Source organism: Esox lucius, chromosome 23 (genome assembly GCF_011004845.1).
Source record: "Esox lucius isolate fEsoLuc1 chromosome 23, fEsoLuc1.pri, whole genome shotgun sequence".
NCBI lineage: Eukaryota > Metazoa > Chordata > Actinopteri > Esociformes > Esocidae > Esox > Esox lucius.
In genome coordinates, this window is record NC_047591.1 from 22,508,243 (window position 1) to 22,522,104 (window position 13,862).

Genomic DNA, 13,862 nt, shown 5'->3' on the forward strand with positions numbered 1-13,862 from the left:
ATTCCCTCATAGTGCTCTACTTTAAGCTCTATTCCCTCCTAGATTCTCTTCCTAGATAGCGCTCTACTTGAGACCAGGGCTCATTGGTTGTATGGATTCCCCTCTGTTCACTGACTCTCTGGACAGCTGTTGTGTTGTGGCAAACAGTCATATTGATCATAGTCTGAAAGCCTTTGGGTAGATTGGTGATAGACTTTGAAAGCAGTGTCTGCCCTGATCGGCCGACCACTGGCTGTTTGTTTGGACTGGGCGTCAGGGATTACTGGAGCTGTCCAAGTATATTTCACTGCTTCTTTCTGACTGTGAAACGGGAGTAGTTCATCCAAAATGAAGCTGATGCGTCTCGTGAGGATAAAAGGGATGTTTCGCAGGCTGAGGTTGGCTGTGAGATTGACATCCAATGAGCGTATTGCCAGGTAGGGCACTGCTGATCAAGCTGTGAGTCGATGCATTTCCAAAGTTTTATTCAGGCTACGAATGAGATGAAGGATGCATCCTAACCTACTGCCTAGCCTGTAACTAGGAATTATAAGCCCTATGTTTCAGTAGTAAAATATATCAATTAGTTGTGTAGGCTATTCCTTTGTTTTTAGTAACATACTGTATAATGTCTTTGCATCACCATGATTAAGTTATTTAATAAACATTTCGACCTATTACATTTTATGAATGACCTTGACATTGTTGTTGGTGCATGGAGGCAGGTCAATATGACTAATGAGTGCTAGGTTACTACTGGACAGGGAGTGTTCAATAGATCTTTGTTTTTTATGTACATAAGAAAGTGTTTCTATTAAGGCTATTTTAACCAGTTTTTATTGTGAGTGTTGAGTTTGTCAGCAGCTCTTCTAAATTCATTTTGGGCTGCCCGGTTCTGGCCCAGGTAATGACAGTAGCTCGTTGGCCTTTGGTTCTGCTTTTCCATCTCATGGCTTGGTCCGTTTGTCTGTTCCGTCAGTGAAAACTGCCCGTTCTGCATGGCTTCCTAACCCATTGCTATTACATCGGTGTTATGATTGTGTTGTGACTCCTGTGATACAGTTTTTCTTGGATGACCCCCAACTATTGATCATTTATTTGTGAAAAGGTTATTGGGATGTGTTGAATTGATCCGAAACCACTCTAATATGCCAATAGTGGCTATGAATTCAGTGGTACATCATCCTTTATAATGACATGGCTAAAGTCTGCCTTTCAGTGTTGATAACCAACCCCTGAAGGCTCCTGGTCCAGCAAACCTGAGAACCAAAACCATTTGTACCGTGTCATGAACCCTGACCCCAACTGTCTCCTGCCCAGGTCATCAGAGAACATGTCAGGAAACAGCCTGGTTTTACCCATAGTGCTCTGGGGCCGTACGGCGCCCACTCATTGCATCTCAAGCCTGCTGGTCATGGATGACTTCACCACGATCATCACCGGCTGCCACGACGGACAGATCTGCATCTGGGACATGACCTCCGACCTCGAGGTAGTCCTGACATCATAGAGATGGAATTCCCGGGACGGCATTTTCACTGATCTCTAATGGTCGCCCTCGTTATGGCCGCCAGCCAGCCCAGCGCATTGACGTCACTAATTATTGACATCAGAACTCTCATCTGGAAGGGTCACTCATAGTCAGGAAGGGTCAAGGTAGCATTTTGTAAAACTGAGAACTAAAATCCATGTCCTTATTTTGGGGAATCTTTACTGAAGTCTAATTTGATAGCAACACGAATAGTCAACTCCATTGTTTGACATTTTACTGCTGTTATAACAGTGTTATCGCCTGGCTAAAACGTTGTTATTGTACCCCGTGTTGCTGCAGTTGTTAGAGGAGTATTAAGCAGGTACAAGGGTGTTACTGTAATTATTTAGTATTACTACAAGGGGGTGAGTGTGTAATTTTAGTTATTACTGTGTTATTACACAGGTATAGCGTTATAACAGTGTTACTACACAGGTATAAGTCTGTTGCTGTCTCGTCCTCAGATCAGTCCCCGAGCCATGCTGTTCGGTCACACGGCCTCCATCACCTGCCTGTCCAAAGCCAGCAGCTGCAGTGACAAGCAGTACATCGTCAGCGCCTCGGAGAGCGGGTGAGTGGTGTTCCGCGCTCCCCTGTAGGGGGCTGGGTTGCGGCCCCCTCTTCCAGAGAGTGGCTGATCTGTTCATAACACTGCGGTCCTGGGTGACTGATGCCGCCCGTCTGGTTTGTGTGCAGGGAGATGTGCTTGTGGGACGTCAGCGACGGACGCTGTATTGAGTTCACAAAGCTCGCCTGTGCCCATACAGGAATACAGGTAACGTACAGGATATGACCTTGGCGTGCGTCTCTTCCACATGTCTCCTCCCCAATATCGCCCCGCGTCCTCCCTCCATGTGGAACGCGTGGCACTAAGCCTGACCCTGAACCCTGACCCTGAACCCTGACCCTGAACCCCCTCGTTTTAGTTCTACCAGTTCACCGTCGGTACGCAGCGCGAGGGGAGGCTCCTGTGTAATGGACATTACCCAGAGATCTTAGTGGTGGATGCCACCAGCCTGGAGGTCCTCTACTCTCTTGTCTCTAAGATCTCTCCTGATTGGATCAGCTCAATGAGCATCATACGCTCACACCGGACACAAGGTCAGTCAGTCACTGTCCACACACCTCTATTAGATCTGTCAGATCCTACTGTCGTCTCTCTATCAGATCTATCAGGTCCTACTGTCGTCTCTCTATCAGATCTATCAGGTCCTACTGTCGTCTCTCTATTAGATCTGTCAGATCCTACTGTCGTCTCTCCATTAGATCTGTCAGATCCTACTGTCGTCTCTCTATTAGATCTATCAGGTCCTACTGTCATCTCTCTATCAGGTCCTAGTGTCGTCTCTCTATTAGATCTATCAGGTCCTACTGTCGTCTCTATTAGATCTGTCAGATCCTACTGTCGTCTCTCTATTAGATCTATCAGGTCCTACTGTCGTCTCTATTAGATCTGTCAGATCCTACTGTTGTCTCTCTATTAGATCTATCAGGTCCTACTGTCATCTCTATTAGATCTGTCAGATCCTACTGTCGTCTCTCTATCAGGTCCTACTGTCGTCTGATAGTAGGATAGTGTGAGGTCCTGGGTTTTGGTATTCTGTCGTCTTGGTATTTGGTTCAACTGCTGTTTTGGTTTTGACAGTGTAATATCCACAGACAGTTACCGCCACTCTCTAATGCCCCAATAACCTGCATGTTTGTTGGAAATGCCAAGCGGGCGCCTCCATCACGCTCCGTCTGACGGAGGTCACAGTTGAACTCAGCTGCTCAGTGCGCTGGTCAATACGTCTCACTGACAAACATGTGGTTCCATTCAGTGAATCCGTCTGTGCTCTTAACCAATGAAAGTCTTCCATTGCCACTGTCACCTAATGCCACTGTAAACAAGCCTTTCACAGTTAGATTGTGGTGTCTGTCATAACGTGTGTCTGTGTGTGCGTGCGTGCGTGTGTCTGTGTCTGTGTCTGTGTGTGTGCGTGCGTGCGCTAACTTTCAGAGGACACAGTGGTAGCGGTGTCAGTCACTGGGATACTGAAAGTGTGGATTGTCACCCAGGAAGTGAACAGGATGCAGGTACTGTGACTTCCTGCTTATAACGTCCACAATTGATTCTGCAACTGATCAGTATTATTATGCAATAAGGATGGATTATATAATTATTTCCCCCCACTAAGCATGTTAAATATGAACATTTCCATCCAGAGTCTTTATACCAATAAAGTAATGTAATGCAGTGTATGAAGAATCTATCGGCTGCAGTTCTGTTTTATTATTTTCTTTACTCAGATTTCAGAATACTGTAAAATAAATGGTGTTTTGGCAGTTGGATGGAAACCTAGCTATTTCCGTATCTATCATAACACTTTAAATATATCTCATTCCCAACCGATTACATTTAATGCAACAATGTGTGTGTGTTTTTCTCTCTCTGTCAGGACTTGGACCCAGTGTTTGAGGAGGAGTCTAAGCCCATCTACTGTGGGGGCTGTCAGAGTATCTCCTTTTGCACCTTCACACAGCTCTCTTTGCTGGTGGTCTGCTCTAAGTTCTGGAGGGTAAGACGCTAGTTCCCATCCTCTGGGCGTAGTCTTGTCTGCCCTGGTGGGAATTATGATCTTAAGGGTGGTTTTGACTAGCCTGCACTTAGCCCATCAGCCTGGTCCCAGATCTGGTCCCAGCTTTAAAACCGACTATTTACATTGTTGTCAGTGTGTCACAAGTTGGTAACGCGGCACCAACAGAGCTGATTCCAGGCTAACTTCACTTGTCTTTGTACCGGCGTTGTCCTCATCCCTCTCTTTCTGCCATGTCCTGACATGTGTCTGTCCATCAGGTGTTTGATGCAGGGGACTACTCCTTGTTGTGTTCGGTGCCCAGTGAGGGTGACCAGGCCTGGACCGGGGGCGACTTCATCGCAGCCGATAGGGTCATTATCTGGACCGAGGGTGGCAGCTCCTACATCTACAAGCTCCCTGCCAGGTGAGCAAGAGTCTGCGTTGCGTGTGTGTCATCTGTATATATATATACCTTAATGGTCTGGAGCTGCAGGAAAAGAGCTAAAGACACTCCAACAGGCAACAGTGTGAATCTGAGTGGTAATTAACCTGGTCAATTAACATATCGCTTGTTATTATCTTCTCTTTGGATAATGTATCGAATAGAGAGAGAAGCTAACTAAGCTACCTAGGTAATGTGCTAGTTCAGAATACATCGCACATTAACTTACTTTTCACGTTTTCCCTTGTGTCCAATTACATTCAGGTGATTAGTTGACAGAGAAGCCTACCTGTTTGGTCCTGCTGCCTCTCCTCCCTATCTTATCTTTAGTTCTGTCATTTTTTTTATTGAATTTTTGGGTAACTAGTCATGTCTCTCCTAACAAATTGTCACAAGGCCTCCAGTGTGAATTTAGTCCCGGTTGGATGTCTTGTGATTGGATGAAGTTACAGGTACCCGTTTATGTGGAATTTTTCTTTCTTATCGATTCAATGGGAGGAAAAAAACCCAACATTTTTAAATGTTAAGGAAAACGATCGATCTGGATTCCTCCTGTCGTCTCCGCCTACAAGGTGAGGAAGAACACAGATGTTTGGCCACTGCCCCAATGGCACCCGGTCCACAAAGATCCAGAGTCAGTCCCCACCCGGTCCACAAAGATCCAGAGTCAGTCCCCACCCGGTCCACAAAGATCCAGAGTCAGTCCCCACCCGGTCCACAAAGATCCAGAGTCAGTCCCCACCCGGTCCACAAAGATCCAGAGTCAGTCCCCACCCGGTCCACAAAGATCCAGAGTCAGTCCCCACCCGGTCCACAAAGATCCAGAGTCAGTCCCCACCCGGTCCACAAAGATCCAGAGTCAGTCCCCACCCGGTCCACAAAGATCCAGAGTCAGTCCCCACCCGGTCCACAAAGATCCAGAGTCAGTCCCCACCCGGTCCACAAAGATCCAGAGTCAGTCCCCACCCGGTCCACAAAGATCCAGGGTCAGTCCCCACCCGGTCCACAAAGATCCAGGGTCAGTCCCCACCCGGTCCACAAAGATTCAGAGTCAGTCCCCACCCGGTCCACAAAGATCCAGGGTCAGTCCCCACCCGGTCCACAAAGATCCAGAGTCAGTCCCCACCCGGTCCACAAAGATCCAGGGTCAGTCCCCACCCGGTCCACAAAGATTCAGAGTCAGTCCCCACCCGGTCCACAAAGATCCAGAGTCAGTCCCCACCCGGTCCACAAAGATCCAGGGTCAGTCCCCACCCGGTCCACAAAGATCCAGAGTCAGTCCCCACCCGGTCCTCAAAGATCCAGAGTCAGTCCCCACCCGGTCCACAAAGATCCAGAGTCAGTCCCCACCCGGTCCACAAAGATCCAGGGTCAGTCCCCACCCGGTCCACAAAGATCCAGAGTCAGTCCCCACCCGGTCCACAAAGATCCAGAGTCAGTCCCCACCCGGTCCACAAAGATCCAGGGTCAGTCCCCACCCGGTCCACAAAGATCCAGAGTCAGTCCCCACCCGGTCCACAAAGATCCAGAGTCAGTCCCCACCCGGTCCACAAAGATCCAGGGTCAGTCCCCACCCGGTCCACAAAGATCCAGGGTCAGTCCCCACCCGGTCCACAAAGATCCAGGGTCAGTCCCCACCCGGTCCACAAAGATCCAGAGTCAGTCCCCACCCGGTCCACAAAGATCCAGGGTCAGTCCCCACCCGGTCCACAAAGATCCAGGGTCAGTCCCCACCCGGTCCACAAAGATCCAGGGTCAGTCCCCACCCGGTCCACAAAGATCCAGAGTCAGTCCCCACCCGGTCCACAAAGATCCAGGGTCAGTCCCCACCCGGTCCACAAAGATCCAGAGTCAGTCCCCACCCGGTCCACAAAGATCCAGAGTCAGTCCCCACCCGGTCCACAAAGATCCAGGGTCAGTCCCCACCCGGTCCACAAAGATCCAGAGTCAGTCCCCACCCGGTCCACAAAGATCCAGAGTCAGTCCCCACCCGGTCCACAAAGATCCAGGGTCAGTCCCCACCCGGTCCACAAAGATCCAGAGTCAGTCCCCACCCGGTCCACAAAGATCCAGAGTCAGTCCCCACCCGGTCCACAAAGATCCAGGGTCAGTCCCCACCCGGTCCACAAAGATCCAGGGTCAGTCCCCACCCGGTCCACAAAGATCCAGGGTCAGTCCCCACCCGGTCCACAAAGATCCAGAGTCAGTCCCCACCCGGTCCACAAAGATCCAGGGTCAGTCCCCACCCGGTCCACAAAGATCCAGGGTCAGTCCCCACCCGGTCCACAAAGATCCAGGGTCAGTCCCCACCCGGTCCACAAAGATCCAGAGTCAGTCCCCACCCGGTCCACAAAGATCCAGGGTCAGTCCCCACCCGGTCCACAAAGATCCAGAGTCAGTCCCCACCCGGTCCACAAAGATCCAGAGTCAGTCCCCACCCGGTCCACAAAGATCCAGGGTCAGTCCCCACCCGGTCCACAAAGATCCAGGGTCAGTCCCCACCCGGTCCACAAAGATCCAGAGTCAGTCCCCACCCGGTCCACAAAGATCCAGAGTCAGTCCCCACCCGGTCCACAAAGATCCAGAGTCAGTCCCCACCCGGTCCACAAAGATCCAGGGTCAGTCCCCACCCGGTCCACAAAGATCCAGAGTCAGTCCCCACCCGGTCCACAAAGATCCAGAGTCAGTCCCCACCCGGTCCACAAAGATCCAGAGTCAGTCCCCACCCGGTCCACAAAGATCCAGGGTCAGTCCCCACCCGGTCCACAAAGATCCAGAGTCAGTCCCCACCCGGTCCACAAAGATCCAGAGGACTTCTGGGACTTTATCTAAAGTAGGGAATAGGATGCCTTGTGGAATGTCCTTATGGAATGTTATTCGTTGTATTTGCTTAGTCCTGTGTGAGGGAACTAGTGTGTTTCTGTCTATTTCACTCTTTGTGGATGTACATTTACTGAAATGTCTTTTTTTTTATGCTGGGGTTCTCTTTTCTTAAACTGTGTGCATCCGGTAAGTGTCATTGGAAACCCCTAAGGCTTTCTCTTGTAGGTGACTGTTTTTATATGTAGCTCCCTGATTTTAGTTAAGTGGTGGCTAATTGGTTTTAGTTGCAGCTTACTTGTTTAATTTAAGTGATTGCTAAAGGTTTTTAGTTGTAGATAACTGCTTGTAGTTAAGTGTTAGCTAACTGGTTTTATTTTTAATTAAATTGGTTAGATTGGACTTAGCTAGGAAACCACGTTTGAAAGGTCTTTTTAAAAGTTTTTTTTAGGGCCTTTAAAACATACTTTTCTGAGGTGGACTCTGTTGGATTTTTTAAAAATAGGTTTGTTTGTTTACTGTTGTGATGGTGTATTGTTGATTCTGGTTTGTCTGGCTGTAGATTTTTATGAACCTTCACAAGTTCTTCTTATTGTGAACTAACCTGTCTCTCTTCCTTCCTCTCTGCCAGCTGCCTGCCGGCCAGTGAGCACTTCCGTTCTGATGTGGGAAAGGCCACGGAGGGCTCCATCCCACCACTGGTGTACAGCATCGCAGATCGCGTAGACAAACAGGTCACTCTCCTTTCCCCCGCTCTCGTCACACACACGTGTTGGTTTTTCCATCAAAGTGAGGGCTGGCAATTTGGTACCATTATAAAAACAGTTTTTGCTATCCCTAATCCTAACCCTGAACTTAACCACCGAATTCAGATGAAGCCTCTTGTCAAAATGAGGACCTCATTTCGCATGATTTTAATTGTTCTAATATTGTAATGAGGTCCTCTCTAAGATAGTAAAATGGCAAGGCACATGTTGGCAAGGCACATGTTAATGTCCTCCTTTTGTCCTCACGTTGTTCCCTGTTTGTTCGTGGCTGTTTCTGCCCTCACGCCAAACGTGATAATGTTGGGCCTGACGGGAAACATCCGTTATTTGGCGGTTTGGCAGGAACAGATGTTTGCTGTATTTCTGTTGAGACGTACATTGTTGTTTGTTAATTTTTACTGTCTGTGCCTTTTTGTTTGTTTTTGCAATTGTTCTTTGTTGTTGCCTTCCCTCCTCTCCTCCCCTACCCACTTTGGCCGTCCCCCTGCCTGGAGGGCGTGCGTGCCCCTAATAGGAGGGTGCTGCGGGGCTAGACATGGTGCTGTGCCTCCCTGCCAGCGGAGTAGACCCGGAGCTCTACAACCCAGAGCTGCTATTCCACCACCGGCCTCTAGAGGCACCAGTAAGCTCTTTGCTGCAGTGTACAGCAGGAAAGAGGCGCAAGCTCTGGCGTCGGCCAGTAGGGGGAGCTCTCTGCTCTCAGTCACAGATCCACCGCATCCAATCAGAAGAAGAATGATGGGAAGGCTTTATATCCTGGTGTTATTACACGTGACATTTAATGGCCCCAGGAATAGATATCGATAAACAGTGATTTAATCACACAATTGTATTATTTACAATTGATCTTGATTATAGTTAAATTGGTTGCCTAAAACATTACTCAAATTGTTTTGCAGAGGTGTTACCTTGTTTTGACCTATGTTACACCTCTGTGATAATTAATCTGCAACACATGGAGCTGAATTCTGACTGACTCACATGCTTCGGTTTATATGATACGTTGAATCTCCTTAACCCTGTTTAGTAACCCGAACCGTGATTGGATGCCTGCCCCTGTGATCTGTGCACCTCTACGATGCTGTCTTTCTGATTGGCCAGCTCCTTCAACTCACTCTAGTCCCCCTGGTTTCATGCTCCTCCCACTAAAACCTCCATCAATGTCCCCTCATCTCTCCTCTCAGCGTTGAAGGTGCATGCGAAGCCCACAAGCTGCTTTTCAACTTAAACATAAATTACCCAAAAAATCAGAGAACACAGTTAACAACATATGATGGTAATATACATCCATAACAGGCTGCATGTTTAGTGTGGGAGTCTTGTGAACTAAACCGATGGATGAAGAGTTGAAGCCAGTCAACCTGCTGCTGTGTGGCTTCATGGTCTGTTTCTCCAGACACTGATTTCTCCTAAACCTTTGAATTGTGTTTTAAAATCTTTTGTATGGAGTAAATCTGTCACATCAGTCTTTGATGTGTCATTTGGTTACCGCTAGATCTTTGTGTGTGCGTGTGTGTGTGTGCGCGCACACGTGTCTGTGCGTTACAATACTTGTGAGGTTCCACACAAGTATAATAACCTATGGTATAGTAGCATGGCTTGGAAGACATTTTGCTGGTCCTCAATTTTATGTTGAAGTTAGGTTAATAAGTCCTCACAAGTAAAACAAGTGTGTGTGTGTGTGTGTGTGTGTTTGTGTTTCTTTGGTTTGATTTAACAGATCGAATTTGGAGTCCTCATAAAGATTGTAAAACTTGCAAAAACCTGCTTTCTGTTAGCCTGAACACGGCTTAAAATTTGGGCTAGTGTGTGGATTTGGGTTACTTGACCCAGGAGCAGAAAATTCATTCATACTTTATTACCTGCACTCTGATCTATGACTTTAGAACTATGACCCTAAACAGTGTAAACCACTGAGAAACAAAAAGCCTATGTCTCTAAAGGAACCTTTTAACTAAATAATCCACTGCTTTTGGCCAGATTCCTGTGGTCCGGTTAAGGCCAGGGGTCTGTTCAGTAAATGGTTTTCCATTATAGTGTTCTGTTCCATGTAACCCCTGACCTGTACCGTACATCCAGGTGAGAAGCCAATCAGCCTTCGCCGTTTTGACAAACCAAATTAATGAACTTGCAGCCTGGAAATCCAAATTGGATCATGCTGCTTCAACAATTAATTTACCTGATTTCCAGGATAACAGATGGGTCTCTTTTTTTAAATTTCATGTTAGGGCGAGTTTCATTTCTTCAGCCTTTAATAAGCCTCTAATTTAACTATGTTGTTTTGTCAGACCACGTCACCTGACTATAACTCTCCCCTCTGAGCATCTTGTCTTTTTTGTCTGTAAGTGCCTCGTCTTGGACAACCTGCTAACTATATTTATCATGTCAGGTGAATCACCATTATGGACATTACAGGGATCCGCTTCCATCCCATCTTTCTGTGTTACCGTGACAATCGCATTAACTAGGACCCTGCACTTCCTGGAAACAGGGTCGGCCGGCGGGTCGTTAGGTCGTCGCTAGGTTGGTTGCCACCGTGCCTCTCAACCGCGGCCGGGAACACAATTATCGCAGAGTACATTGGTCGAAGTAAAAGATCAAAGGGTGTGCCCCAAATGGCTTCACGTCCCCTATGTAGTGAACTAGGGCTCCATGGGCCGTGGTCTGAAGTGGTGCACTTGGTAGGATGCCATTGAGGACAGCCACAGAGACCTACTGGTGAAAGGTCAGCTACCAGAGGACCATCAACCAACATGCATAACTATCGATATTCAGTCCTGCTAGATTTGATAGGTAGGCAAAACAACAACACAGGCCCCGTGTTTTGAGACATCCTCCCTCTGCACGCGGCACCAGCGTTCGGCCTCCGCTGTTTTACATGATCCCTGGCTGTTTGTTTTCGTATGATTCACTGCACGGGCAACTGAGTCAGGGGCGATCAATGGCCGGGCTGCCTTCCTTAGTAACCCAGTTAGCAGGTGAGGTTGTAGCTTTACGTCCCCTTAATGCCAAGGGTGATGCCCCTCCCAGTCCCCCCACGGCATGACGTCCCTTCACCCGCCGGGCCGGCTTACCCCTCCTGCACAAGGAACACCGCAGAATATGACGGCTCTGTTAGACCCGTTGTGAGACATGGCGTTAGTGTGCCGCCCTGCTTCCATACCATCATCATTACGGTCAATGTCTTCCAGCTTAATGTTATCAATAAGCTGTTGTCATGAGAACGGTCATAGACTAAGGTCATTTGATGTTTAGCTCTTGCCAGTCCTCATCAGCTATGACCCTGGGTTAGGTACAATTTTCTCCACAGCACTCTGGGAGAATTTTTAGAGATAGTGGGTCCGTTCTGTGTCCTGTTCTAGACCGACGCGTCGCCTTTTTTACGGTTTTTAATCTGGTGTTCTAGAACACGCCGTCCGTGGTTCTGATGTTCTGTTTTTTCTGTGTTCCAGCTGCTCATCTGTCCCCCAGTGACACGGTTCTTCTACGGCCGCCGGGAGCCCTTCCACAAGCTGCTGGTTCAGGGAGACTCTGCTGGGCGCCTGTCCCTCTGGAGCATCCCGGATACCTCACCCCTGCAGCCCCTCTCCACTGCGGCAGGTGGGCCTAGTCAACATGTTTACGCTAGATGGGCTACATTCTAATGTCTTTCCTTCTTCTGCGCCCTCGTTGTACCAGTTGGGTGTGAATGAGAATGTGGCCTGGGGCTGTTTGGGTTGACTTCCTTGTTCAGGAGCAGAGCAATAGGTTCTTCATCTGACATCTCGGGGGGTGGTGTTTCTTGTTTATTTTTTTCGGTGCTCATTTTTGTGTTTGGTACAGAGAAGCTCTTGTCACTCTTGTCAACATCCTGCGGGGCCTGGGCCCCACAGCACCAGTTCGTCCACTAGGTGGCACAACAGAGCCAGATCTGTGGGCTCTCTGGCTGAGAAGGCCTCGATGCCCTCTGCTGGTGGAAGACAATCCCCTGTGGTCTGGGGCTTGATTACATTCTAATATCAGCCTGATAGGCAGCCCCAGAACAAGGTCACTATGCTTACCAATGTTAGTATTTATAATTGTAGGGAATCCAGTCACTTTCCAACTCCTGGAATTGTATGAACACACAGAAGACATGGAAAATGTTTGGAATCTTGGGGAAATACATTTAAAACTGCTTATTTCTCTCTCTGCCAACAAGGTAGAGATGAACCGTTTAAATCAGGGCTGGCCTACTCCGTAGGGTTGCGGGCCTGTAGGTTTTCTATGCACCCCTGGTCTGTCACCCCTGGTCTGTCACCCCTGGTCTGTCACCCCTGGTCTGTCACCCCTGGTCCCCATAATCAGCTGGATGAAACAATAAATCCGAGGTTTGTTAGAGAACCTACAGGGCAGTAGCTCTCCTAGAACAGGGTTGGGCAGCTGTGGTTTAAACAGTTAGGCTTCCTGTGGTTTCCAGGTGGGGGTTAGCTAATGTGTTGGTAAAGGATGATATCCATCCGGGCTTTTAGCCTCCTGGGAAATGTGTTTGACAGGACCTGAAATTGTATTTCAGTATCCCTGTTGCTTCTGTACCCCGCCCACCCCCCCCCCCCCCCCCCCCCCCCCCCCCCCACACAGAGCTCCAGGTCTCCTCCACCATCTCCCTCCAGGAGTCCTTTGATAAGCTGTCTCCCCTGTCTGCCGGCATCATTGACCAGCTGAGCGTGATGCCTGGGTCAGAAGAGCCCATCAAGGTGACGGCCAGCGTCTACATCCCCTCCCAGGGAAGGCTGGTCTGCGGCAGAGAGGATGGGAGCGTGACACTGGTCCCTGCCACCCAGACCGCCATCGTTCAGCTGCTGCAGGGAGAACACATGCTGCGCAGAGGTGCGTGCGAGCGCGCGTGTGTTTTGCACGCGCGTGTGACATTTTAATTGGAATGCGTGTCTGTCTTTTTCACGGACGCATGTCTCCCGTCTTTCGCCAGGCTGGCCGCCGCATCGCGTCCTGAGGGGTCACCGTAACAAGGTGACCTGTCTGCTGTACCCGTACCAGGTGTCGCCACGCTACGACCAGCGCTCCCTGGTGTCCGGAGGAGTGGACTTCAGCGTCATCGTCTGGGACATCTTTAGCGGGGAAATGAAGCATGTCTTCTGCGTCCATGGGGGAGAGATCACCCAGTTACTGGTGCCTCCTGACAACTGCAGTGTGAGTTCAGCTTTCCACCGAGTACCGAGCTCTGCGTTTCACTTCTGCTACCCTCCAAACGCACTCGGAAACCGTCTGACATTGGTGGCAGGGTGTGTCTCTGGGTTAGCTCTGGGTTTATAGACCTCAGCCCGGGGCTAACATCACGCGGGCATATTCTGAGATTAGCCCATGCTTAACGAACGCTTCCATTAACACTGGGTGAGTTAGTCTTGTCCTGGGGTTAAGGTTGACTTGGGATAAGAACAGTGTAGTGTGAGAAGGCCACAATTGAAGAAGTGTGTCCTTTGGGGTGTTTTCTGTCCTAAGGACACAGGTTAATATACCTCACTATTTTGTTGGTGGGACTGTAAAAAATATGGAAAATATGCATGTTTTTCAATTACGATACGCTGTTATATTTTCTGTAGTGGTTTTGTGGTCACTCTGCAAGTGTGGGCCGATAGAGTATCCTAATAGAGGCGGAGCCTGAGGGAGGAGTGTCCTAATAGAGGTGGAGCCTGAGGGAGGAGTGTCCTAATAGAGGTGGAGCCTGAGGGAGGAGTATCCTAATAGAGGTGGAGCCTGAGGGAGGCATGTCCTAATAGAGGTGGAGC

At 49.0% G+C, this 13,862-nt stretch overlaps 1 protein-coding gene across 4 annotated transcripts in view; it reads left to right on the plus strand.

Annotated features, from left to right (window-relative positions):
- Positions 1 to 13,862, plus strand: part of LOC105023997 (WD repeat-containing protein 7) — a 149,809-nt gene that overhangs the window by 1,192 nt on the left and 134,755 nt on the right. For 2 of the 4 annotated variants that reach the window (XM_013140291.3, XM_020042862.3), the window contains exons 2-12: positions 1,300 to 1,471; positions 1,975 to 2,081; positions 2,207 to 2,285; positions 2,437 to 2,611; positions 3,510 to 3,586; positions 3,949 to 4,068; positions 4,347 to 4,492; positions 7,962 to 8,064; positions 11,550 to 11,697; positions 12,697 to 12,945; positions 13,046 to 13,266. In XM_013140291.3, coding sequence (XP_012995745.1) covers positions 1,313 to 1,471; positions 1,975 to 2,081; positions 2,207 to 2,285; positions 2,437 to 2,611; positions 3,510 to 3,586; positions 3,949 to 4,068; positions 4,347 to 4,492; positions 7,962 to 8,064; positions 11,550 to 11,697; positions 12,697 to 12,945; positions 13,046 to 13,266 — 1,584 coding nt within the window. In that variant the 5' untranslated portion in view covers positions 1,300 to 1,312. Of the gene's footprint in view, positions 1 to 220; positions 417 to 1,299; positions 1,472 to 1,974; positions 2,082 to 2,206; positions 2,286 to 2,436; positions 2,612 to 3,509; positions 3,587 to 3,948; positions 4,069 to 4,346; positions 4,493 to 7,961; positions 8,065 to 11,549; positions 11,698 to 12,696; positions 12,946 to 13,045; positions 13,267 to 13,862 lie in introns of those variants that run through there. The other 2 variants (XM_034290238.1, XM_034290239.1) reach the window with 2 other exon arrangements.